Here is a 25,671-nt window from a genome sequence, read left to right as displayed (position 1 = left end):
TGTGAAGAACACATGAGCCAGCAGGAAGCAGGCGTAAAAAGTTGTGTGATTTCTAGTCTCTCTGACATGACTGAAAGGGTTTGCTTCAATAGAAACATCGGCTACTTATTTCATTTTCTAAGGGGAGTTGTGTGATCTGAATTAGTATTTATAGTTTAGCTAGTTCCGCTGGATTAATCCATGACTTTACAGCAAAACACTTTAAATAGCCTGGAGGATTTATCTTCTTACAGCTGTGACACGAGCAGTGGGGGTTCCCAGAGCTGCTGACTGTGTTCTTGTCCCTGGTTCAGAACTATAATATTGTGGGCTTCCCAATAAGTCCTCAGCACCACTCGTACCTTGTAGAGAGCGAAAGTCCTGACGCTGTAGGTGGCAAGCTCCACAGTGTCCAGCATTGTCACCTGAATCATGCCGTACGTCTCTGTGCCACGGCTTGGCCAGTACTGGTCGCACTTGACCTGCACACAGAGAAAAAAAAAAGGGGGGGGGTTAAGCTGGAGGCAGTGCTTTCACAACATTAAAAACTATTTATCGAGGGTGCTGGGTGAGGGTTGGCTTTATGTTTGATCATACAGTACGTTTTAAAAATCATCATTATGTCTGGTATCACAAATAGTAAACTACAGTCTGATGCTAGAATGCTGTCAGAAACGAGATGAAAGCCTTACTACAGATATTAAACAGAATCAGAAATGTTCGTGCCTGGCTCGGGAAGTTGACAGATCTGTCCCTAAAACACTACTGAATTTTAGAACATGATGGCTGCATTACTGTACTCCGGCACTCCAGCTATTGACAGCTGCCCCTAACCACAAGCCACTGTGCTATCCATTAGGCTACTGGAGCTACCTCACTGCACTGCAGAGCAGGATTTACCTTTCAAAACACTGCAGCATAGCCCTCTCACCTCAGTTTTCACATCCTTAAAGAATCACTGAACCGGTCTTAATGTAACTGAACCACATCAGCCAGTGTGTTGCGTTTCCTAGGCTGCAGTGCTTTAGCAGTTCAGACGCCCTGTGATTCCCACTGCCCTATCCTCTCGTTGCACATGTGGGGAAGTGGCAGGAAAGAGAGGCCAGAGAGGACTGATGAGCAGAGGTTCACAAGTGATGTAAATGAGGGCAGACAGCTTGAGAGGCTCACGCACCAGTGACTCTCCTCCCCAACACAGAGAGGCAAGAGAGCAGGGAAGGGAAGGGAACAGTCTGCTTCCTTTCGCTGGGGCCAGACCGGGGGATACGCAGGGGGTGCAGTCCAGATGGGAGCACCATGCTAGACAGACTCTGCACTGAGGAAGAGCAACAAGCCGGATGGACAGCCAATGGCTTTTTTCCCCTTTGATTTTTATTCAAACTGCTGCAACACTACAGCCTGTCAGCAGTATTCTAGAATACAGGGTCACAAACACACCAGGTCAAATGAAATAGTGGAGTCATAAAACAGAGGACAGTAACATGACAGACTGGGCAGCTTCTCCTCTTTGTTAGCCTTTGCTGTAGTGCTTACTGTAGGTTTTGGGCTTAGGGAGTTATTTTTTTCACAAACAGGTATTAACTGGGATTGATTAAGGTTGGTATTACTGCAGGTACACTAGCCTTTGAAGAGCATGGTACGATATTTCTTAATAGAGCGAAGCTCACAAGGGAACAAGCAGCTTAATCTGCTGAGAGGTTTAAGCTATCCCATTCAGCTGGCTGTAGCTGTAGGTTCCAGTTGCACTAATCAAAGTAAATGAGTAATAACTTAATAGGTTCTTGTTGCTTAAAAGTGTATCAATAACCCATAAATCCTGTACAACTGAGTAACTAACAAGCTCGAAGAATTCTGAAGTGAGGGCAGCTATGCAGTAAGCTTAATTAGAAATCAATACAGCTGTATTCTAATTGGACTGTACCTTGGTCAGACCCCCCCCCCTGTTATTTATGACTAAGCTTGTGTGGTTGCATAACCTGATGGATGGGGGTCAAGAAGAGCTACTTCCTTGTAGTGACCCCTGGGCAACGTCTCTGAAGGCAAAAAGCTCTTCAACTCGAACTTACCATGCAATACTTAAGCAAAGCAATGTTGGGCTTGGTTAGTACTTGGATGGGAGACCACCTGGGAATACTGAGTGCTGTAGGCTGCATGTTAAGCTCATACGAATATATATACCTGATAGATCAGGGACTTCTATGTTCAAATCATACTGCATCTTCTCTCTAAAGGCAAAAGAAGCCTTGTAATGTGCACCGAAGAAAACATTTCAAGACGTTTCCACCGATCACCTGTAACAGTCAACAGCCACTGACCTAAACCGAGCTCAGTGAACAGACTGGGTTAACAAGAATCAGTCCAGATTCCTCTGTTTAATAAAGGTAAGTTTAATATGTATTTGCAGCCAAAGTCACATTTTCAAATACAGAACACCAGACTGGGGACGACCCCTTTTTATTCCTTGAACATGATTTAGCACTTGCCTAAAACAACAAACAAAAACAATATCCTTGGAATCTAAATGCACATAAAACATTAATGCTTGCCACAGCTGCTAGGCAGGTAGGTAGACAGGCAGGCAACCAATCATCATATAAAACTAGCTCAATCTACATTTCATTTGTTCTGGGTCCTTCAGCACTTTGCTTTGGCATGGTCTTCTGTACTCCCCTGAGCTGGAGTTCAGTAGCAATGGCACTCCGGGGCACTGCTGAAGCCCCTGCCGGCACTTCAAGTCTTTACAAAAGTCTTTACAGCTATGAACACCTGAAGTACAAACTGAAAATTTCATTTGACCTGTGCTAGGAACAAATTCACTCGACCTGGGGGAATTTAGTTGTGCTTCCGAATAAAAGCAATATATTGGGTATTAAGCAGGTGAGAATGATGCCAGTTATGCAGTAGTTCTTTGAAGCCTTTACAGACCATGACTCCACCAGCCATCAGTCTGGACTCACCCTGGATTTCTCCTCGAGCCGGGTCATCATCACAATGGTATTGGTCCGCTGCTCCCACACCATCCTCCAGAAATCACTGAGTGTCTCGGGCAGGGGACCCTGGGTGGCGATGTAAGCGTTCTGCTTCCGATAGCCGTCAATGTAATTTGCATTGATGTAGTCGCTGCCTGGCACACCTACAAGTCAAAGCATGTGCCCCACATTACATTACAGGCTGTCTAACAAATGTCAGACATTCCATTTTAAAAACTTCCGGTATACAGGTAAAGGGTTGTTACATGAGGAGTCCACAGAGTTACAAAACTGTGTATACTTGCCATCGATGGAGGTGAGGATGACCCGGGAATGGTCGTATGAAATCACATTTGCATAGCGGTTCTTTGGTTTGTTGACCTCCAGATTCGAATTCTCCCAGGTGAACTGCTGTCCAGGGTCTATGGACTGAAACGAGAAGACAACAGTTCAGATGTGAGCTATTGTCTGCTTCAAGTCAATTCCATTATTTCAATGCTAGGATTTTATTATTATCATTTGAAGTTACTGATCAACATCATGACACTGCTGAGTGACAAACATCAATTTTAAGCTCCATTCACAGCCCTGCATCAATAGGTCACATTCTTTCCCGTTTCTGCATTATCTCAAATCTTTAAAAAAAATCTAAGCACTTGCAAAAGCCTACTTACAATGCAATGGCTTATAGATTCTTTCAAGAACCAATATTAACAATAATACGACTTGCTCTTCCGCTACTTCCACTTTTCAAACAAAAGCCCTGGGTTTTTAATATACGATATAATGCGAAGTGAAAAAATTGTGAAGATCCATTTGCTAACCTAATTGTACACTTCAAGGCAGAATGCACAATTTAGATGTTTTGCCACATGGCTGGATCCTTAACTCCCTCAAGCAAAGCCATACCCTTCTTCATGCACAAATGCCGGAGAATTAGCACTAGCTGTCTGACTAGTTTAGAGGTCACCCTAATGACAATGTTATGCACTTTCTGAAAAGTGGTACGCTCAACATGGGGTCTGCTTCTGAACTAAAATGAACATTTGTTTAAGTTAAAGTAAAAAAATAACACCCTAGTTATATAAGCAGCTTGTTGGCAATAAAGTACACATAGTAAAACTGTACTGCACAATTAGCAACCACTTAGGTTAGCAAAACAAATGGACATTGTGAAATTAGATTGGGTTTCTTAAAAAAAAAAAAAAAAAAAAAAAAACAGTCCTGGCCCTTAATTCCAAAAAGCAAGGTGAAAAATATGCCCAACAGTAGCAACAGTTTACAAGATTTGCATTGGCCCTGGTCTGATGCACGGACCTGCTGGAAATAGTGATTTGAATTGTATTTAGAGACCACTTACAAATCACTGACAGAGTGTGGCTGTTTGATTACTTTTATTTATAAATGTTAAGGAAAGAAAAATGGTAACAGATGCTGAAAATAAAGCTGAAAGCTCTCTGATGCTTTACAGGACTATGACTAAGAGCCCTGACTGAGAGCAGTTCATTTAGAAGGGATGGGACTTATTTCACTACCACAGGGACATCAAAAGAACCTTCAAATAACTCCATGCTGAGACCTAATCTATAAAAGCATGTTCAGACAGACTTCTAACCGTTTCTGAAATGAAAGGAAAGGCCAGCACTTCAAGGTAAGTTCAGTCTATCTGGTGAAAATAATAACAGGATATATGTGTGTGTGTGTGTGTATATATATATATATATATATATATATATATATATATATATATATATATATATATATATATATATATATACACATACACACACACACAGACACACATACACACAACATTGTCAGTTCAATGAAGGTGTCCTACTTTATCATGAAAATGAGCCAATTCACCTTAAAGCAACCCTACTTAAGACTATAGAAGCCGTCCACCTTCTTTGCTTGTCTGTCCTCTCTCACTTTTCAATTTGTTTAATGGACACTGAAGAATGACTCTTATTATCTGAAATTACACTATTTAACCAAAAAGTCAGTGCTCCCTGCATTGTACTGCATTGATAACAAAAAGCTGCTCACAATTTTAGTGACAATTTCACAGGTTCAGTAACCTTAGTTTTTTGTTGTTTAATTAGCATTTCCCATCCTAGTTTAAGAGTCAGGAGCGACAGTTACGACACTGTGTTACTTAGGGGCAAATGGGAACCGAAGCTATGCTACATTATAACTCGTTCTGCAGAATAAAGGGCTGTCTTATAAAGGAGAAACACTATTTACTCTTCAAACCCACAGCCAGCCAACTCAGATTGGCACACTCAGGATGACCTTAGCCACCCCCTGTATCAAGCAGTTCCCCTTCGTTTGAGATCACATGTTCACTGTTACTTCTTATTTAAAAGAGCCTTTATACACCAGCCTAACGTGAGCCATGAGTGTCCCCTCAAACAGTTTAACCTTCACTCACACCCTGTGCAATGACCACTTTGATTGCCATGACCTTATTGGACGATATGGGAAATTCAGTCTATTACTGCCTCAGAGTGAACACCTAATGCTAGCGCTGTTCTCCCACAGATGCAATGATTCACTGAAGGGTACTGGCTTGTGTCGGAATGATGTGAAAAGGGATTCAAACTTTCTATAAACACCTTAAGAACATAAGAAAGTTTACAAACGAGAGGAGGCCATTCGGCCCATCTTGCTCGTTTGGTTGTTAGTAGCTTATTGATCCTAAAATCTCATCAAGCAGCTTCTTGAAGGATCCCAGGGTGTCAGCTTCAACAACATTACTGGGGAGTTGATTCAAGACCCTCACAATTCTCTGTGTAAAAAAGTGCTTCCTATTTTCTGTTCTGAATGCCCCTTTGTCTAATCTCCATTTGTGACCCCTGGTCCTTGTTTCTTTTTTCAGGCTGAAAAAGTCCCTTGGGTCGACACAGTCAATACCTTTTAGAATTTTGAATGCTTGAATTAGGTCGCCACGTAGTCTTCTTTGTTCAAGACTGAACAGATTCAATTCTTTTAGCCTGTCTGCATATGACATGCCTTTTAAGCCCGGAATAATTCTGGTCGCTCTTCTTTGCACTCTTTCTAGAGCAGCAATATCTTTTTTATAGCGAGGTGACCAGAACTGCACACAATATTCAAGATGAGGTCTTACTAGTGCATTGTACAGTTTTAACATTACTTCCCTTGATTTAAATTCAACACTTTTCACAATGTATCCGAGCATCTTGTTAGCCTTTTTTATAGCTTCCCCACATTGTCTAGATGAAGACATTTCTGAGTCAACAAAAACTCCTAGGTCTTTTTCATAGATTCCTTCTCCAATTTCAGTATCTCCCATATGATATTTATAATGTACATTTTTATTTCCTGCGTGCAGTACCTTACACTTTTCTCTATTAAATGTCATTTGTCATGTGTCTGCCCAGTTCTGAATCTTGTCTAGATCATTTTGAATGACCTTTGCTGCTGCAACAGTGTTTGCCACTCCTCCTACTTTTGTGTCGTCTGCAAATTTAACAAGTTTGCTTACTATACCAGAATCTAAATCATTAATGTAGATTAGGAATAGCAGAGGACCTAATACTGATCCCTGTGGTACACCACTGGTTACCACACTCCATTCTGAGGTTTTTCCTCTAATCAGTACTTTCTGTTTTCTACATGTTAACCACTCCCTAATCCATGTACATGTGTTTCCTTGAATCCCTACTGCGTTCAGTTTGAGAATTAATCTTTTGTGTGGGACTTTGTCAAAAGCTTTCTGGAAATCTAAATAAACCATGTCATATGCTTTGCAATTATCCATTATCGATGTTGCATCCTCAAAAAAATCAAGCACGTTAGTTAGACACGATCTCCCTTTCCTAAAACCATGTTGACTGTCTCCCAGGACCCTGTTACCATATAGGTAATTTTCCATTTTGGATCTTATTATAGTTTCCATAAGTTTGCATATAATAGAAGTCAGGCTTACTGGTCTGTAGTTACCTGGTTCAGTTTTGTTTCCCTTTTTGTGGATCGGTATTACGTTTGCAATTTTCCAGTCTGTCGGTACCACCCCTGTGTCAAGAGACTGCTGCATGATCTTGGTTAGCGGTTTGTAAATTACTTCTTTCATTTCTTTGAGTACTACTGGGAGGATCTCATCCGGCCCAGGGGATTTGTTTATTTTAAGAGCTCCTAGTCCCTTTAACACTTCTGCCTCAGTTATGCTAAGGTTATTTAAAACTGGATAGGAACTGGATGACATGTGGGGCATGTTGTCAGTATCTTCCTTTGTAAAAACTTGTGAAAAGTAATCATTTAATATATTTGCTATTTTTTTCTTCATCTACGATTTTGCCATTTGTATCTCTTAAACATTTAATCTCCTCTTTGAATGTTCTCTTGCTGTTGTAATATTGGAAAAACATTTTGGAATTGGTTTTAGCTCCCTTAGCAATGTTCATTTCTATTTCTCTCTTGGCGTTTCTAACTTCCTTTTTGACTTGTGTTTGCAGTTCTGTGTACTCTTTCTGCGTACTTTCTTTTTGGTCCTTTTTTAATGCTCTGTAAAGTGCCTTTTTTCTCTGAATATTTTTTTTAATTAATCTATTAAAACCATTTTGGCAATTTAGTTTTACATTTAGATTTGTCTACTTTAGGGATGTAATTGTTTTGCGCCTCTAGTACTACATTTTTGAAGAACAACCATCCTTCTTCTGTGGGTGTTTTCTCTATTTTACTCCAGTCTACTTCTGTTAGTCTCTGTTTCATACCTTCGTAGTTTGCTTTTCTAAAATTGTAAACCTTAGCTTTAGTCATTACTTTTGGGGTTTTAAAAAACACTTCAAATGAGACCATGTTGTGGTCTGAGTTTGCCAGTGGTTCTCTGACCTCTGTTTTAGTTATTCTATCTTCGTTATTTGAAAAGACTAAATCAAGGCATGCCTCCCCTCTAGTCGGTGCCTTGACAAATTGTTAGGAAGCAGTCATTTGTCATTTCCACCATTTCAATTTCATCCTTCGTGCTACCCACCGGGTTTTCCCATTTTATTTGGGGGAAGTTGAAATTCCCCATTAGTATGGCTTCTCCTTTGCTACACGCATTTCTAATGTCATTGTTTAACAGACTATTGTGCTCACCGTCTGAATCTGGCTGTCTATAGCATGCTCCTATTATTATGCCCTTTGAATTTTTGTCCGTTATTCTGACCCATATTGATTCGATTTTATTTTCTTTGTCCAGGTTTAACACCTGGGCTTCAAGACTGTTTCTTATGTATAGCGCTACCCCTCCTCCTCTTCTGTCCTGCCTGTCTTTCCTACACATTGTATACCCACAAATATTATATTCGTCCCCATTACCTTACCAGTATATTACAGATAAATGTTGCCAGTAAAATGTCTAAATGTATGTATGATAAGAATTTGAATTGATTTTTTTTTTTTTTTTTTTTGGTTACAGAATTTTACTAAAGCTTTTTTAAAAGCACTATATAATAATAATAATAATAATAATAATAATAATAATAATAATAATAATCTGCAGTGTGTTATTTTAAAAGGACAGGTGTCGTCATTTTTAGGGTAGCCAGCTTTCTTGCCTTGGCTCAGAAGCAAGTTAATACTCTTCAATAGTGTGTAAAATGCAATTGCAATATGGCCGCTCAGCAAACAGCAATACTGTGACTGTGCTCACAAGAATCTGAAACCATCACAGGAGTTCTCCATGGTCCTGAAATGTTCAAAACCCCCCTTAAACATTGCTGGACAGGGTACTTAAAAATCGACAAGCAGAAAACAGGGACACTAGCAAAATGTTGCCAATTCTCCACTGACATGTAGCAAATTTGAACAAAGTTTCTTTCTCGAAGGTGATCAACTTGCTGCTCTAAATACTGCTTTGCTTTAGTCCAGGTGTTTTCCCTTGTTCCAGCAATACCAGATCATAAAAACTAGGCTTCCAATACATACACACTGAATAGTAACATTTAACAAGTCAGTATGCAATCATCATCTACCCCAAACCTAAAAGGTTCTTTTTTTTGACTGCCGACCAGTTTAATCTGAAACCGTTCAATTTCTGCTGTAACCCTGCAATCCTTTACTCCAGCAGTGTTGCTACCCCTATGATTATACCTGGAATGAGAAGATTTGCCTGGGCATATACCTGATCACAGAACAGACTGATGCCTTGTGTTTGTCCCATTTAAACCTAAGCCAACCACTCTTGACTGATCTCACCAGCCTGATTAAATCTCTTCATCCTGGAAGCCAAGCGCTCAGCTCCTTGTGGAAATGAATAGAAGGATCAATGAGAGCTGACAGGTAGTCTCTAGGAGTGTCTAGATGACATTGTTTGCTGTGTTACTTATTGAGAGGCCTGCAAGATGTTACACCAAACTCAACAATAAGACAACCAACGTACAGTGTTACAATTATCAATGTACAACAGTGTTACAATGACCAATGTCCAGTATTAACAAACCACACTTCTCAGTGGCTTGGGTGCCAGTACATACAGCTAACATTCAAAGACTGGTATTTTGATCCTGGATGAGACCAGAAAGATTACCTCTCATATTTGTATCGCACACATCACCATCCTTTGTTATATAACAAAATTAAACTAATACATACTACTACTGTTACAATTCTAGACCTATACTGGGGCATAACTATTGTGTTTAACAAATTCTATTTTGTCAATTAGCTCATGAACAAAACAGCCATGATATCAAGTAGGTTTATCTGGGTGGTCCAGAAGCATTAAATATGTAATAAAGAGCACATTTTTTAAATATCTACCTGTCTCAGTGGAGTGGCAACAAGACAAAATCAGGAGACATAATCCACAATCTAACACCTGACTCTAATCACTCTCTAATGAAATGCATTATTCACATGATTAAAGGCTTCATTTTAAAGGAAAATATACATTTTATTACAATAATTAACTTAAAATTAAAAGACTTGGTACAACTTTCTATTGTAACTATGCAAGGCTCATCATAGTGTGATTCAGATGATAGTTAACAGCATTGTTTTGGGACCCATGAGCTTTAAAGTTCAATATAGAACCTAATACTAGCTTTATTATACAAAAACTTACACTAGTACAGTGGAACATCGCATATCCCACCGTCACATAACCGCCATGATCAATTTACTGCCTCGCTAAATAAATAGTTAATATTACAAGTACGCTACGAGATGGCAGCAAATGCAGCTTCCACGATGGAAACAGAAAGAAAGCGTTGCAGCAATCAGCCTTTTGGTGTGTTCCCCTTTAAGAGAGGCAGACTGTGTGCGTATGTCAGTCAGCTGCGTGTAGCAGAGACGTTTCATACACAAGCTTCATAAACGCAATGCTTACCGGCCGTTTCTTTAAAATAGCAGAAGCAATATTCAAACAGAGCTGCTTAACAGCTTTTGGCAATATAAAACATATCTGGCTACCTCCCAGTCCACAGGGGGTCAGATATTGTACTGTAATGTAAATACTGGCTGAGAATTACAAAATGTTCTAATCAGGAGTTTCAACGGGCTTGAAACCAGGAGGTCTCCGGTTCAAACCCCAGCTCAGCCACTGTCTTTGTGTGACCCTGAGCAAGTCACTTAACCTCCTTGTGCTCCGTCTTTCGGTTGAGACGTTGTTCTAAGTAACTCTGCAGCTGATGCGTAGTTCACACACCCTAGTCTTGTATCTTGTAAAGCACTTTGTGATGGTGGTCCGCTATGAAAGGCGCTATATAAAGATTATTATTATTATTATTATTATTAAAGTGCCTCGAATCAATGCCTGGCAGAGCTTCAGTCTCATTATTCCTATTACCAAAAAGCAATAGCAATTTATAAATTAGAGCAGGCAAATTTAATTCAGCTTCTTCAGTCCCTGTCTTCAGTGGGAGTGGCTTTATGTCAAATGATAGAAGGCTCTATTAACCGAGATACATAAAACCTGTGAGCGCTCACCACCGATTTATAATTAAACACAATTTTTAAAGATATTGTAACAAAACTCTTAATAGAGACATGATAGAGTTCTAATTTCAAGTGCTGCCAATCGGACAGTATTTCAAGCTGATAAACAAAAAGCCGAGAGAATGCAGAGACTGCCCCCCTCCTTTATGGTAAATTCAGATTTCAGATTGCAATTACAGTGAGGGGTTTTAATCGTATTCTAACAATGAACACTCATGGAAGGACAATGTGGTACTTAGCATGCTGTCCTTAATTAAACTTGCACATAATGTATACAGTGTCTTTTATTCACAGAATCTCAAAGCACTTACAAAATAAAAATGTTATACAAACTCCACAACTCCAAACACAAAATTAGAGCTACAAGCGTCATGTAAAAGTCACTGTTTCCTACATTCCTAATATCTACATGTACAAATTTAAGTGTGAAATATGAATCTGCAAACAGTCAGGTTCTGCTAATATTCTCAATAAAGTGTGCTCATGAATGTCCTAGCATCACAACTGATAAAGCAATCCTGTAGGTATATGTAAAAACATGTAACATAAATATAATGATGATGCACACCACTGGAGCTTAAACTGTTAAAAAGAAAGATTTAGGATTGTATTCTTAATCCCTGATGTGAGCCTTATCCCTTCTGAAGTGCTCCACTCTAAATGTAAATGTGGTCTTTATCCCTGGTGTTGGGCTTAATAACCAATAATCCTTTTTTTTTTTTTTTTTTTTTTTTTGTTAAATATTGCAAAATAATTTGGTTTGGGAAAAAGCAATTCCTACATATTTAAGAAAGACCATGTTATAAACCCTAAAACACTGCTCTGTAAGACTGCAAATCTAACATGGAAAACATCCCAGAGGTCTAACTATCTTACTTCCTGTCTTACTCGTCACATGCCCAGTTTATTATAAACACATACATATGTAAAGGATGAACAGAGGACAGGTTTGCCTAAACGTTGTTTGCATTATCTAGAGGTTTCAGTGAAGGGGTGTGAAAACACACACACTGATGCTCTTTCAAGTGCGTTTTTGTTCAGGTGTCAATGCGACTCGCAACTCTGAAAAATGGCTGAAGTAGAAAATCTCTCACAGCAAATCAGTAATAACTAAGGCTGTATTTTTCTTTTTTTCACAGTCATCACAATTGTCAAATGTACCCATTGCCATGTGATATATGGAGCCCCGATAAATTCCCATACGGCAAATGTTTGTCTTATAACCTGTTACACTGCATTTAGGAACCTGGCAGTCTGTTCAGTTTGCTTCCGGTAAATGATTGAACACACACTGCACAGAGCTGCATGATTTCTATCAAACTACTTTAAAGCACATTAGAAAATCCCATCTCTCTCAAAAGCACAAAAGACCAATGATTGCTGTGAAACAGAAAAAAATGCAGAGGCACTCAGCAAGCAGTGTTTCAGTTGAATATTTGTCCTTCTAGTCAAACTGATGAATACAGAGTCTCATTATTTCAAACATTTCCAAGCACCTTACTGCTGGGGGAGGTTTTAAATTAAGAGCACCTTAAACATGAAAATGCAGTCCTGGAAGAATTACTTTCCTGAGCATTCATTTAGTGACAGCAAGCAATCCTGCTAACTTTGCACAGATGCACGGAAAATAATGTGGGCAGCTCAAAAGAGATCATTAGAAGAAGCAGCCTGGCAGATGCTACTGTGGATTTATGCTTCACAGATTGCTCTGCCTATTGTTCTCCTCATGCATTTATTCTAATTTTCTTTCTGCCTCATTTTTTTTGTAGTTTTGTTTGCTTTATTAGGAACCTCACACTCATCATTTGGGAAAGGAAAACTCACCTGTCGTGTTTATCATTGATTAGCTTCTCCAGGCAAAACAAAAATGTGTTTGCTAAACAACAATTCTTAAAGTTTTGAAGGTTCCAACAAGCAGTATTGGAGACATTATAAGCATCTGTTGTTTGTTCTTGTATTGAGTGGATCAACCACAGATACTTACTATACCTTTCACACACAGCTTGCTTTACTATCTTCAATGAATACAGTATTGGAGACACTGCAAGAGGTTGAGTGGTGACTTAAAACAATCCAGTGAAGCAGCCCTTACCTCGTACTCCTGGGAGAATCGCAACCCATCGTTGGCCTTCAGCCTCTCAATGTGATCCGCAAGCTCTGTGACAGAGATGGGAGGGTGCTCTCTCATGCCTAGTCACGGTAGAGAAACAGGAAACAAAACAGAGGAAGGACGACAGTGAGACATGGGAGAGCAGGCAAAAAGAAAACCAAAATTAAACGGATTATATATATATATATAATATATATATATATATATATATATATATATATATATATATATATATATATAGACAGGACACACATACATTAAAATGATGCTGCCAAAGCAATGCATGTTGGTGGAAAGTGCACAGCTCAGCAATGCATGTAAGAGGTTTAATCAGGCTGCAAAAAACGTTGAAGTGACATGCTGCACAGGAAGTGAGGCTGGTGGACGTCCGTATGCAATGAGTATGAGCGACTGGGCATGCTCTCTTTGTTAAAGTCATCGCTCCCATGACAGCATGTTATGATATAGATGTGCTCATTTATTTCTTTTAAAAAGACGGTAAGGAAGTAAACAACAACAAAATACACACTCCTGTTGAATTTAACAAGACTGCCTGTGGCCACTCTCAGGCTGGTTGCCAAAACTGTTTTAAAAAAAAAAATATATATATATATATATATATATATATATATATATATATATATATATATATATATATACACACATATTTTTTTTTTTTTTTTTTAACCAAGCCATTGTCACATACAACCAAAATTCATAAACCTGTAAATTGAAAACCATGTCTTAAATAGTGTCTCTGTTTTGAGACTTTTGCTCTCATACACAGTATGAGCAACAGATTCAAAGGTATTCAGTACAAAGTAGCAAACAGTATGTTGGGTTAATGGAGACAGGCCTTGATTGCCAGAGGAGTATATTAACACTAGAACCACCAACGGCAGTCATTTTGATGGTGTGAGGGTTTTCAAATTTAAATTACTCTGCATGTCTGAAAGTTATGTGGATATTTGTTTATGACTTTTCCTAAATACATGTATTAAATACCCTGATGGCATTTGAAAGGCAGGATCACGAAAATCGAGACCTTATAATCCCGCCCACCTAGAACCGCCAAGGCTGTCACTTGACTGCTTTTTACAATACATGTTTTTATTTTATTTATATATAGAAGCCTGTTGTTATCTCTATTCGGCCTGACATCCATCAATTCCTTCGTTTTGTACAAGGAATGCACTGGGGAAAATATCAGGAGAGATTTCATCTTGAAGCTAACCACAGCACTTCGGCAGAAACATTCAGATCAGAAAACTGCAAAGCAGCTACAGCTCAGCATGGATTCTGTGCTGCACCGAGTAACACACACAAGAGAAAACACATTTTACTTTTTCATTAATTTTAAATTAAAAACTAGTTTGTTTTTTACAGTTTTGTAGGTACATACATACCTGTTTACACACTAGTTTCTTTTGAAATGTTTATTTGATTTTTTGAAGTAGTGCTTTACATGTGGTAAGTTAGAAAATAAACCCTTTCATGTTTAACTGTTCATTGAAAAGTTGTATTTGATAGTTTCTTTCATTTTAATATTGACGTTGTTTAAAATGTAACCGTCAAAAAGACCGCCGGTGTTGTTTTAGGTAAGAGTATAACCGTGGCGGTTCTAGTGTTAATTGCATGCTGGTACTGAACATTTCTGGTTTGTAGATGGTCACTAAACAGTAAACAAAACCGTTCTCAACTAAATCTGCATCTTTAAGCCTACTGCTGATGGTGAACCAAACTTTTAAATATTGAAAAACAATTGCCATAAACAGATTTTTTGGAATCCTCCGATTTCACACCCAATTGTATTCTTAGACCAGTAGTGGGTAATAAATACCTGGAGTGCAGTGGCCATTGTTACAAAAAAATGTTAACAATTTTAAACCCCCGATGAGGATCCACTGTAAACACATATTCCATTTAAACAGATTGTGAAACTGCCCTTGAGGACTGGTGTTGCCCATACCAGTGTTACACAAACAGCAGTCTTGTATCACTGAGCCCCAGCTAGTCATACCCTGATATGTCTATTGAACGGTTCCTTTAAAGAACTTTAGCGTTTTTAAATGTTTTATTCAAACAGTTATGTAAGCCAGCCTGCGAAGAGGAAATGAGTGAAGAAAATAAAATAAAATTGGGTCCATTAATTATGTTTGACACCAAAATTACAGCGACTGTAAACTGCTTTGAGTGAAAATGACCTTCATGATACACAGTAAGGAAATAATATAGAGAGGGAGGGTGAGAGAGCGACAGATAGAGATAATAAATACACACAGGAGAAATAAAAACTAACTTGAAATGTTCGGGCAACAGGGGGCACTTGGACCTGTGGAGAAAAGATTTGGGCAGGAAAAAAAATAATTGAGTTGACTTCATCATTGTTATTATTATTACTACTACTATGACTACTACTACCATATTAAAAAAAAATACAACAAAACGAGAAGCTTACAAGAGGTTGAGAAAGAAATGAATATGCAAGAAAAGAAGTGGAGAAAGTAGACATCTATCCCTACCCAGATGTAGTAAAAAGGGAAGACTGCATGAATAAAATGATCTGAACCACTCTCTTCCTCCTCACAGATGGATGGGGTGTAGCATTTACACAGTAGCTAGCCATGGCTTGGTTCTGGTGTGTATCACACCCCTCTGCACCACTATAACAGCGTTCCAGAAACGTAACCAATAAACCTACTGGACACGCAAATTTACAGCACTGGCAAGCAATGCCTTGTATTGAGCCATTCCTCTGGAACACACAAATGATACCTTAGTATCTACCCCTTGTGCGTGCATGTATGTGTGTGTGTGTGTGTGTGTGTGTGTGTGTGTGTGTGTGTGTGTGTGTGTATATATATATATATATATATATATATATATATATATATATATATATATATATATATATAATTGCATCATGTACTGCATTATTTCACTTGAATTAAAAACAGTAGTTCTTCTCAAGGCAATGAAACATCCTTAAACACTGAGTTTTCCTAAATAGTTAATATGTGAGCTCTAGTCTTTGTCTATGGAGAGGGAAACGTGCAGGTTCATCTGGTGAACGCGCTACACGACAAGGGCCTGAGCACAGCGAGAAAAAAAAAAAATACTGCAAAAGCCTCTCCAGTGGATCAGTCTCTTTAAATCCTTTTCGAAGTTCAAAAGGACGAAATGACGATTTTAATAAATGAATATCTTTAATTAACTTTGTTCATTTCAGTTGTGTCGAGGGGGGGGTCCCCCCCCCCGAGTACGACCTTTACATTTCATCTAAAAGTTCTGCCGTTTCCTATTTTTAACATTGAAATAACTTTCCCTTGAAATGTGTACACTTCTCTGTGTAAAACTCATTAAAAGAACTGAACCAGACCATTTACTACAGAAGCCCAATGGGCATTCTCTAGTCCATATGTCAAATCCTCTTTTTTTTTTTTTTTTTTTTTTTAACCAAGCAGCAACATGTGTCAAATATTAGTTGTAGTGGTTTAGCTAACATAAACCAAGCCCCAGAATTAGGTGTAAAATACTTCTGTTCTGTCCATGCTGAAAGGTCCTGGAAGACAGTGTTTGTGTGTCAGGTGGCTGACTCCAGTGGCACAGGATGTCTGTTCTCTCATTCTTTGCTGACAGGATGATTACTAAAACAGGGAATACCTGGAATGGCACACTGATGTTCTGATAACAGACAGTAAAATTACCCCTCAGTACGTTTCAGCAGCAGATCATTCATTTGGCTCATTCTCAGCAGTCAAATATAAACCGGATACATAATTACAGGGGAATTTTATTACAAAACAATTTATTTTTTTTTATAAAGGAAATAAATATATGTGTGCTCACTTAACCCAAGTCCCCCTTCAAAAAAATCTGTTTTGAATCCAGCCAGTATATCATCAGAAAAGGCCTTTTAATGGCTGTATTAAAATGGATAATATATAATGCACAGTGCTGCATTTCCTTCTTTGTTTATCCCTTGTTTTATGCCAGCTGTTAAAGCAGATGGACCACTCTGCTTATAAACATGGAAAACTGTCAATACAATTTAACATCCCAGGCTTAAATACTTTTACATGTGAAAAAATCATTAGGAAATCTGACAGAATTGTGGATGGTGGTGGTGGGACAGGAAAGGGTCTTACCTGGAGTCTGGTAATTGAGGCGTCGCATCTCTACAGGGTCTGTAGAGTGGGCCAGGAGAGAGTCCTTAACTCCACCAGAGTGGTCATCTTTTGCCGATGGGGAGGCACGTTTTCTATTAAAAAAAACACAAAGACACATCTAAGCGCTGCGGCCAGAAGATTCATGGTTACTCATGTTAACAATCTGTTGAACACATATGGAACGCTTGTGCCCTGTTCACAAAGCTTTAGTTATTTAGTTTTAGCAGCCTGTTAGGGTTAATAAGAAAGGTGTTGAAAAAGAGCAACAGTCTCGAAAAGTTTATTTGTCAAAACTGAGTTGAAGCTTTGTGAATAGGAGGCTAGAAGACGCATCCTCAGAAACGTGCTCCTGCCAATCTGTCATTTTTTGCACTGCAGATCCACAGTGAAGTCAATAAACCTATAGTGCTGGAGGACAACATAGATCTGAATGGCTGCACTCCACACCTGCAGGCACCCGATCAGCTACAGGGGTCGCTGGTGCGCTGTGAACCGCGGATTGCCATGCCGACCTAATCACTCCCTACCCAGGCGGTGTTCGGCAAATTGCGTGCTGCCCATCAAATGTGGCGACTCAGGTTTAAAGCACTGCCTTGTTAGATATTTAATTTTGGATTGTGATTGAAGGAAAACAAGCAGACAGTATGATTATTGGATCAGCTGGTTGATACAACACAGGCTAATTACAATGTTTCTGCACCTGTATTTCTGAACGTGTTTTCACCAGGTAGCTACATATTTTCCCTCTGCTCTGTGTCTGCATGCTAATTGAAACAGGAAGACATCTGTCAGGACTACTGAGATGGAGATTTGTGATGCAAGAAAGGATCAGCTTTCACAATCCATCAACAGTGTTCTGCATGCATTAAACACCCCAGCAGCTATTCTCAACAGAAAAACGTGCATGCTTACAGGCTACCCTCACCCTTTCTATAGCTAGAATTGTAATTTACATCAATAAACTATTTATCGACTAAAGCAGATCCAGTATTTGCTCTAAGGTCCTAGCACGGACAAACCTATTTAGAAATAAACACCCAGGCTCAGATGGCAACCTTGCATAGATTTTTAGAAAATAGCTCTAATTCAAAACAAAGTTGACTCTATAAGGATTATGCATGAACAGACCCAGAGAATTAAATCCTGTAGGTAAGAGACACACATAGGAAGAGATCTCAAGACCCCCTTTGTTTCTAATGGGTAATTTAAACTGGGGTCTACGGAAAGAAAAGCTTAAAAGACCATTGAGAAATGTTCAGATATCACTCCTTAAACTCAACGGACCAGGCTGTTTCACTGAATTTATATATTTTTTAGTTAGAAAAGACGAAACAAGCACAAGAGAGATAATAAAACACCTACCTTTCCTGTTTGCTGTGTCCACCAGAAGGCAGGGATAAAGATAAAGACAGACGATTAAATTACTGTCTGTCTCATCTACAGATGCCACCATGCACCTGCCTTTCAAGGAGCTTTTCAGGAGAAATGGCACCTGACATACAAGCTATTTACTAGCAATGCATTGTGGTTTACTCAGATGTCTGCCTTGACATTTAGAAAATGAGTTTTGCGGAGATAGAGATAGAGATATAATCCCCCTTGCTGTCTGGTGATCTTTTACTAGGTTTCTACTCCCTTTGACAAGAGAAAAAGCATTGGCTAGGGGCTGGGATGGGATGAGAGTGGTACTTATGTCCAGAGTTTGTGGATTACTTCCTCGAATGTAAGAACTGAGTCAATGCCACTGCGAGTAATATATTACAGTATTTTAACCATTGCGCTGTAGATTGATTGGAGTTGCAGACGAGAAGCTTGGGGATGGAAGTGTGCCATTAACAAATATAAGATGACACACGATTACACATATACAATATAAATGAGTGGTTTTAACTTCAGGGGACAATGGTACTTCAGTCCTGTTGATTTTTGTTTCCTATTTTGCCTCACATAAAAAATTATCTGGGAAACAGTCTGACAGCTGAAAGTGTTAAAAAGTGGATACATCATTAAGTGAATGAGGTGTTCACGTATACTAGTGGCTGGGTACAGCAATAACCTTGGCTTCCATGAAACACTTTAAAAATAATTTACAGCACAGAAACAAAGGAAACAGGGCCGCTTTCTTTAACTGCTCTGCAGTTATCAATCCAAGCTGCTTTAGCGATTAAATGGTACTGTTTCCCATAGGCTGGCAGTCAGCAGTTTAATATTACTACCCTTAAGAAACAGCAAAAACAAACAAAAAAAACAAAAAAATGAAAACAATTGTTAACCGGGGAACTACACTCAAGGGCTGTCTGAACCTGACACACACTTTACTTCATATACAGCAAAGCTATGCATTGGTTTACCCTGGTAGAATATAGTAAACTATGGAATAATACTATGACTTGGGGAAAAGTATAATAAGTGGAGGCAGAAATCATACAAGCCGCGCACTGGAGAAAACTATTCTCTAATAATTCTCACATGCAGTAGGTATCCCCTTGTTTATCCTACTTTCCTACATCATAAAACTCCAGAATGGGGGCAGGTGTACAACTAGGTTTGAGTGCAACAGATACAAGACTCCTCTTGCTCTGCAGTGTAACATGTTTCAGGAGAAGTGCTTAGTCAATTACACTGGAGCTTAGTTAGACTTAACCAGAAGACCTCAAGCGTAAAAGTAACAAATTCATCTCACAGTAAAGCTCAGAAAAGATGTACCTGCTACGCAATGAGTCTTATCTGCTCCCATGACACTGGCTAACAGTGGACTGGCTCTCCACAATGCCTCCCTCACAAGAAGCTGTATAGCAGACAGTGTAGGAATTGACGGTTGTGCCCTGTCACCCTCACCTCTTAAACAGCAGGATTGCGATAACAATGATGATGATCAGAATGACTGCAAGGACCGGTCCCATCACCCACAGCATCTCAGGATCCTCTTGCTGCTTGGCCATGTCAGGAGACACCTTGACCTGGATCGGGTCTGAGTATGGGCTCGCTGCGTACGTCTTCTAGAGGGGCAGAGAAACCCCAGAGTCAGAGAGAGAACAAGAGTTCAAACAAAGAGAAGGAATCTGGCACTAGAATGGACTGAGAATAACACAATTCATTAAAGGAGGAATTGACACAAAGACAAATCAAATAAAGATAAGAGGCCATCTCAAGACCATTAAGAGACCAAATTAGATGATAAGGACACATCTGGAGGTAAAGGAGAAAGTGAGATTGTATTTTTGTTATTTTAGTCTAGATTCGGTTGCATACACTAGACAGAGGTGGCAACTGATTGGTGAAAAATCAAGTGACAACAGTAAAGCAGGTAGGGTAATGGCACTGTAATCCAAAAGTTGGCTAACAAGAAATATAAAAATACACCTCAACAGTGCTAATTATTTTCAAATAAACTGGAACCTTTATCATTGAATAAACCACCTTTAAAAATCGCCCCAGTACCTAAAATGGTAATGTAGCTTGTTTAACAGAGGGAAGCAGCTCTAGGCTTTTGATGAGCAGAATACAATCTGTTTGCACTCTCTCTCTCTACCCCCTCTCTCCCATTACTTTAAATTACCACAGTGTTTATAAACCCAGAAATCTATCATCCAATTTAATATTTCTAAGTTTATTTTCCAGCCCCAGGAGCCCAATAGAGCAACTTTTTTCCATATTTTTTTTTGTCTGACTGAAATGCTAATGGCTTGGGTAGTATAGCCTGCCATGAAATATTAGTGTATTAGCCTGTGGCTCAATGATTGCTCTTTTTTTGTTGTGAGGTAAATCAGGTATGATTAATTTTCCAGTACCGTTCACTAAACCCCCCAAGTGAACCCTACCAGCTGAAATACACAGTGACTGGATTGCTGAAAGAGCTCAGAGCTCATAACTGTTCAAGCCAGGCTATTGGTGTAATATGACTACCAGGTACATAGACAAGCTTAGGAGAAGGTGACTTTTTATATGAGGCTTTGCTCATACATACTGAACAAGTAAGTCTGATTTAATGGCAAGGCTTAAAGGAACTGGCTCCTTCAGAATCAGCTGTGAAAAGCTACACATTTGTTTGTTTATGTGGATAATTACAGACACCGTTCCTTTACAAATACAGGGTTGTGTGCCTGCCAAGTGCACTCAGTTGCTTTTATGTGCAAAAAAATATAAAAAATGTCTACGAGTAGTACAGTATGCCCCTAAAGGTTCATACTTAGGGTTGAATGCAAACGGCTTTGATATGTGCATTCGAATGGAGGGAGGTATGTGTAAGCTACTGGGATGATTAGGTAAGCATATGCATCACACTCACTGTATTTTTATCCTCCAAGGCTGCCAGAACAAAGCACAGGTACTTCTGTTCCCCAGACAGGAGCTTGTTGTAGAAGCCGTTGTAGTACTTCTCATCTCCCAGCGTGAAGGTGGCGGGAAGAGAGTCCAGTTTAGCAGCAATGTAAGGTTTCAGCACCTCTGTCTGACGTCTATGTCGCTGCAGGTTCTCACTTGCCTCCAGCAGCTGCAAAAACCCACACCAGAGTGAAATGAATCAAAAGTGCGACTGGTTCAAGTAGTGAAGGAAATATCAGCTGCTGTACAGTACTTTGCTACTGAAGTTCAGATTGTAAGGACGAATGAACAACACCCACGGAGAGCAGCTACTGTACACTCATTGCTAAGAGACAACCGGAGCATTCCTTTGTAAGTTTGTATGAACAGAAAGTCTTACATTATCCAGTTCCAATTCATCCGGATTCTCCCATTTCCTGGAGGTTGCTTGTGTGACCGGCAGCACCACAATATAATACCACCTGTGGATAAGGAAATAGCTGGATGCATTATCTCCATCTGGCAGGCCTTTCACATATTTTGCATTGCCACTGGCCTTTAATTAGTTTCTAATTATCTCCCCATTAATAACATTTGGGGATATTCGTTATCATTTGGGGATTTCAAGCCCCCCCCCGCCCCCCAATATATTTTTTTGCTTTAGGTGAAATTGTTCAGTTTTGGTTAATATGATGCAAGACATTAAAATCTGATAGTCCAGTATTCACAGATCTGATATAAAATTAGATCTTCATGTTCTGCGCAGTTTCCAGAAATCTGCATTTGCTAGAGATACCTTATTTCTGCTGGCCAACTGTGAGAGCCTGTGCAGCCTGGAAGGCAGTACAATGGTCACTAACCTGACAGGCGCTTTGGTCTGGACTTTTGGCAGATTAAGGGCGAGCTTGCCACCCCCCTCCTCATTTTTGCTAAACAGAATCGGCTTGGTCTTAAGCATGTCGGGAGCGGTTCGAATTGACACCACCTGCTGAAGACCACCGGCATTGTTCCCACGGCTCATCAAAGCAAAGGAGTACTCTCTGTCAGGCTGCAGCTTTGTGATCATCTTGCGTTTGAGGTTTCCCTGCACCTCCACACTCTGCCCATTATAAAGAATCTGAGGAACACAACATGAACAGTGACACACACAGTCTGTGATACAGGATCCCCACCTCCTCTTCACTCCCCAATGACTCGGGTTATTCTCCAAAAGGAACACTTACCTTGAATGGCACTTGAGATTTGTAGGATTCAGGCACTTCCCAAGTCAATAACACTGATGTTTTCATCACTGCCTTCACTCGGAAGCTCTTGGCAAACACTACAGGAATACAATCATAGGTTTAATTGCCTCTAGCTTTTAATGAGCTGACACTTGTATGTATTTTGCGGTAAAGAACACCTATAAAAACCCAAAACAACAAAAGGGAACTTTGTAGTTGGTCATAGTGGTTACAGCAGAGAGCCGGGAAGTAAGTTCAGCTTGAAAATTCTAGATCCCATTGTCAGCCTTGCAGGTCAGTGAGGGTTAGGTTAGTTGTAACCCTTACTGGTACTCTTTGGGGAAACACAGTGTATGTATATGTGTGTGTGTGTGTATAACAATGATATTTTTTTAAACACTTAAAATACAAAACTCCCAAATGCACTGCACTATACTTCTTCACTTCCAGTTCTAACTGTATCGGACAGCTAAGCCCTTTACCGCTTGCAAAAACCTTGAGACACACAAAGTACCTTGCTCCGACTGACAGCTTCCTCTTGTACACAGACTGCCCTGAACAAACATTTTGGTCCCGTTTAAATAGCTGCCTGCTACAGGCAGGTGACATCAATTATAGTTAACAAAATTAATGACACAATTTCTCCACAATCAATAGCCACAGTACACCCCATAGTAGGAAAAGAGGCTCACACATAACTACAAAGTAACATCATTATTTCAGTTCCCCAAGTTCTGTGCTGATGTGCTTTTAAATAAGCATATAAAAACATGTTTTGTGTGTTGCCGGTCACTCACCTTGCTCCACAGGCATAGTCCTGCTCTGGATGCTGGGGCTGATAGGTCCGGGCCCCTTGCTTGTAAAGGAGCGGACTCGGATATCATAAGTGGTGTCAGGCTGGAGGTTGCCGAGGACGATGCGTGTTTCAGACGTGATGTTGGTGTGGTTCTGCAGGCTGTTGATGTCCCGGTAGACCACGGTGTACTGCACGATCTTGCCGTTCCTTTCTGCCAGCAGCGGGGGATCCCAGGCCAGCTCAGTGGTGGAGGTAGTGAGGCCCACTACCCGCAGGTTCTGGGGGAAGCCGCTGGGAGTGTCCTCCGTGGTGGTGATCTCCTTGACGTACTGCTCACCGTTCCCTGCTCGGTTCTTCGCAGACAGCCTGAAGATGTAGGTGGCTCCCTTGTGTAGTCCTGTGACAGTGTAGTGGTCGTCGTTCTTTTTTAAATCGACAACGCGGTAAGTTTCTTCCTCCACCCGCTTATACTGAAGCTGGTACCCAATCAGCTCACCCACCACCTCCTTGGGGGGTTGCCACTGGATCAGGGCTGTATTCAACATGGTGGGGCTGATCATCATAGTGGGCTTTCCTGGAACTGAAAGAGAAGGTAACCCTTATTTTTCTATTATTTTCCTTTTTTTTTTTTTTTAAGTTTTGGTCCTGGCTACCTCTGCACCAACTAAATGTCTTCTTGTAGTATTGGCTGCACGGTGGCTTTACTTTTGTTCTCTTGCAGCCAAAGTTTATACCAGTGGCGGAGGAAAGCCTTATTGTTGTAAAAACGTAAACCGGAGAACAGTGCACAGTACTAGCCTCCAAGCAATACAGTTGACTAGGAAGCTCATTTTAATTCAATCATTTTAAAAACCTAACTAAGTGAATAGCGGCACTTGTTGAAACGAGGGAGGATAAAAACACAATTACTAGCACCGGTAGCTACAATGACATGAATATGAAGGTTGTAACATCAGCAAGTATAAATGTGAAGGATATTATAACTTAAATATATTTTCCAAAAACTTTCTGACCCTAAAGGCCCTCTAATTGCTTGTGGCTCTTGTGGAGTTGCACTGGCTACAACAGCTATTGCTCCGCCACTGTTTAAAACCAGACAATGCTAAGGGTTAAAGCTCGTCTCAATTTCACTTATTTTTATACTCAATGGTAAAATGATGCCTTGGGTGTTGAAAGGTAAACTTGTTAAGTAAAACGAATCAGCCTCAGGGATGAAGAACTGAATTATAGACAATACTCTCTGTACTTACCAGCTCCCATGGTGGAGATCACCTTGGCTTTGCTGCGAGCCCCATCCCCTTTTGTGGTGTACGCGGCTATCGTAATTGAGTATGTGGTTTCAGAGAGGAGTCCAGTTATAACAGCCTCCTACAAACAAGAGTAGTTTATACAGGTCACTTGAAAAGGGCAGAATGTTCTGCGCTCATCCCCACGGCAACACTGCACCTCTGAAATTAGCCATCCAAGCATATACCAACAAAAAGGAACCCCTTTTAAACACGCCCCCAACATTAAAACCATCAAACGTTTTACTGTTTCATTTTCAAGCTTTTTAAAAGGAAAGTGTAAATGGATTTCAACACAATCAAACTTTCAATGGTTTTAATAGAAAAAACATTTAAAATGTGCTAGCAAGGCACTCACTCACCAGCAGGCACTGAAAAACATACCATATATGTCAATGTTTAGGTTACAAAACTGTCTCTGTATGTCTTTTTCTCCTGATAAAGTTGTTAAAAATGCATTGCTTGGAGGTCAGAGACTGTGAGAAAGCCCTAAGTGACAGTCAAGGTTCTTATAAGCCCCCACTTTCCAACCAGCCAACACCACCTATATCACTCAGAAGATGTGATATAGGTGATTGGTTCTGCTATTAAAAATTGATAAAGCATGGAATGGTCTCAAATCACGTTGGGCGATTTCCTAATAAGCTTTGACAGTCAATGCTCTTTAATCATTTGGATAGCAAAACTAGTACAAGGACATATATGGTAATGTTACAAAAAAAACAACCATTAAATTGTTTAACAAAAAATAAGACATAACAGCAACCAAACTGCTTAATTAAAAGGAGAAAATGCGACACAAAACACCCTGATCAAAGTAGTTACGGGTTCAGATGTGGACATGCATCTTTAATTACAAGATCCTGTGGGATACAAGGAATCGTCTGCTTCAT

At 39.8% G+C, this 25,671-nt stretch overlaps 1 protein-coding gene across 15 annotated transcripts in view; it reads right to left on the bottom strand.

Moving 5' to 3' along the window:
- Nucleotides 1–25,671, bottom strand: part of ptprfa (protein tyrosine phosphatase receptor type Fa) — a 164,848-nt gene that overhangs the window by 5,744 nt on the left and 133,433 nt on the right. For 5 of the 15 annotated variants that reach the window (XM_041270719.1, XM_041270718.1, XM_041270723.1 and 2 more), the window contains 14 exons: nucleotides 24,743–24,860; nucleotides 23,494–24,072; nucleotides 22,697–22,794; nucleotides 22,334–22,590; nucleotides 21,874–21,955; nucleotides 21,460–21,663; nucleotides 20,010–20,170; nucleotides 18,534–18,545; nucleotides 17,151–17,263; nucleotides 15,302–15,334; nucleotides 12,985–13,082; nucleotides 3,254–3,377; nucleotides 2,937–3,112; nucleotides 342–461 (listed from right to left, as the gene is read on the bottom strand). In XM_041270719.1, the coding sequence (XP_041126653.1) occupies nucleotides 342–461; nucleotides 2,937–3,112; nucleotides 3,254–3,377; nucleotides 12,985–13,082; nucleotides 15,302–15,334; nucleotides 17,151–17,263; nucleotides 18,534–18,545; nucleotides 20,010–20,170; nucleotides 21,460–21,663; nucleotides 21,874–21,955; nucleotides 22,334–22,590; nucleotides 22,697–22,794; nucleotides 23,494–24,072; nucleotides 24,743–24,860 (2,175 nt within the window). The remainder of the gene's footprint in view (nucleotides 1–341; nucleotides 462–2,936; nucleotides 3,113–3,253; nucleotides 3,378–12,984; nucleotides 13,083–15,301; nucleotides 15,335–17,150; nucleotides 17,264–18,533; nucleotides 18,546–20,009; nucleotides 20,171–21,459; nucleotides 21,664–21,873; nucleotides 21,956–22,333; nucleotides 22,591–22,696; nucleotides 22,795–23,493; nucleotides 24,073–24,742; nucleotides 24,861–25,671) is intronic. The other 10 variants (XM_041270720.1, XM_041270724.1, XM_041270725.1 and 7 more) reach the window with 5 other exon arrangements.

Source organism: Polyodon spathula, chromosome 14 (assembly GCF_017654505.1).
Source record: "Polyodon spathula isolate WHYD16114869_AA chromosome 14, ASM1765450v1, whole genome shotgun sequence".
NCBI lineage: Eukaryota > Metazoa > Chordata > Actinopteri > Acipenseriformes > Polyodontidae > Polyodon > Polyodon spathula.
This window is presented reverse-complemented; position numbering and strand designations above follow the sequence as displayed.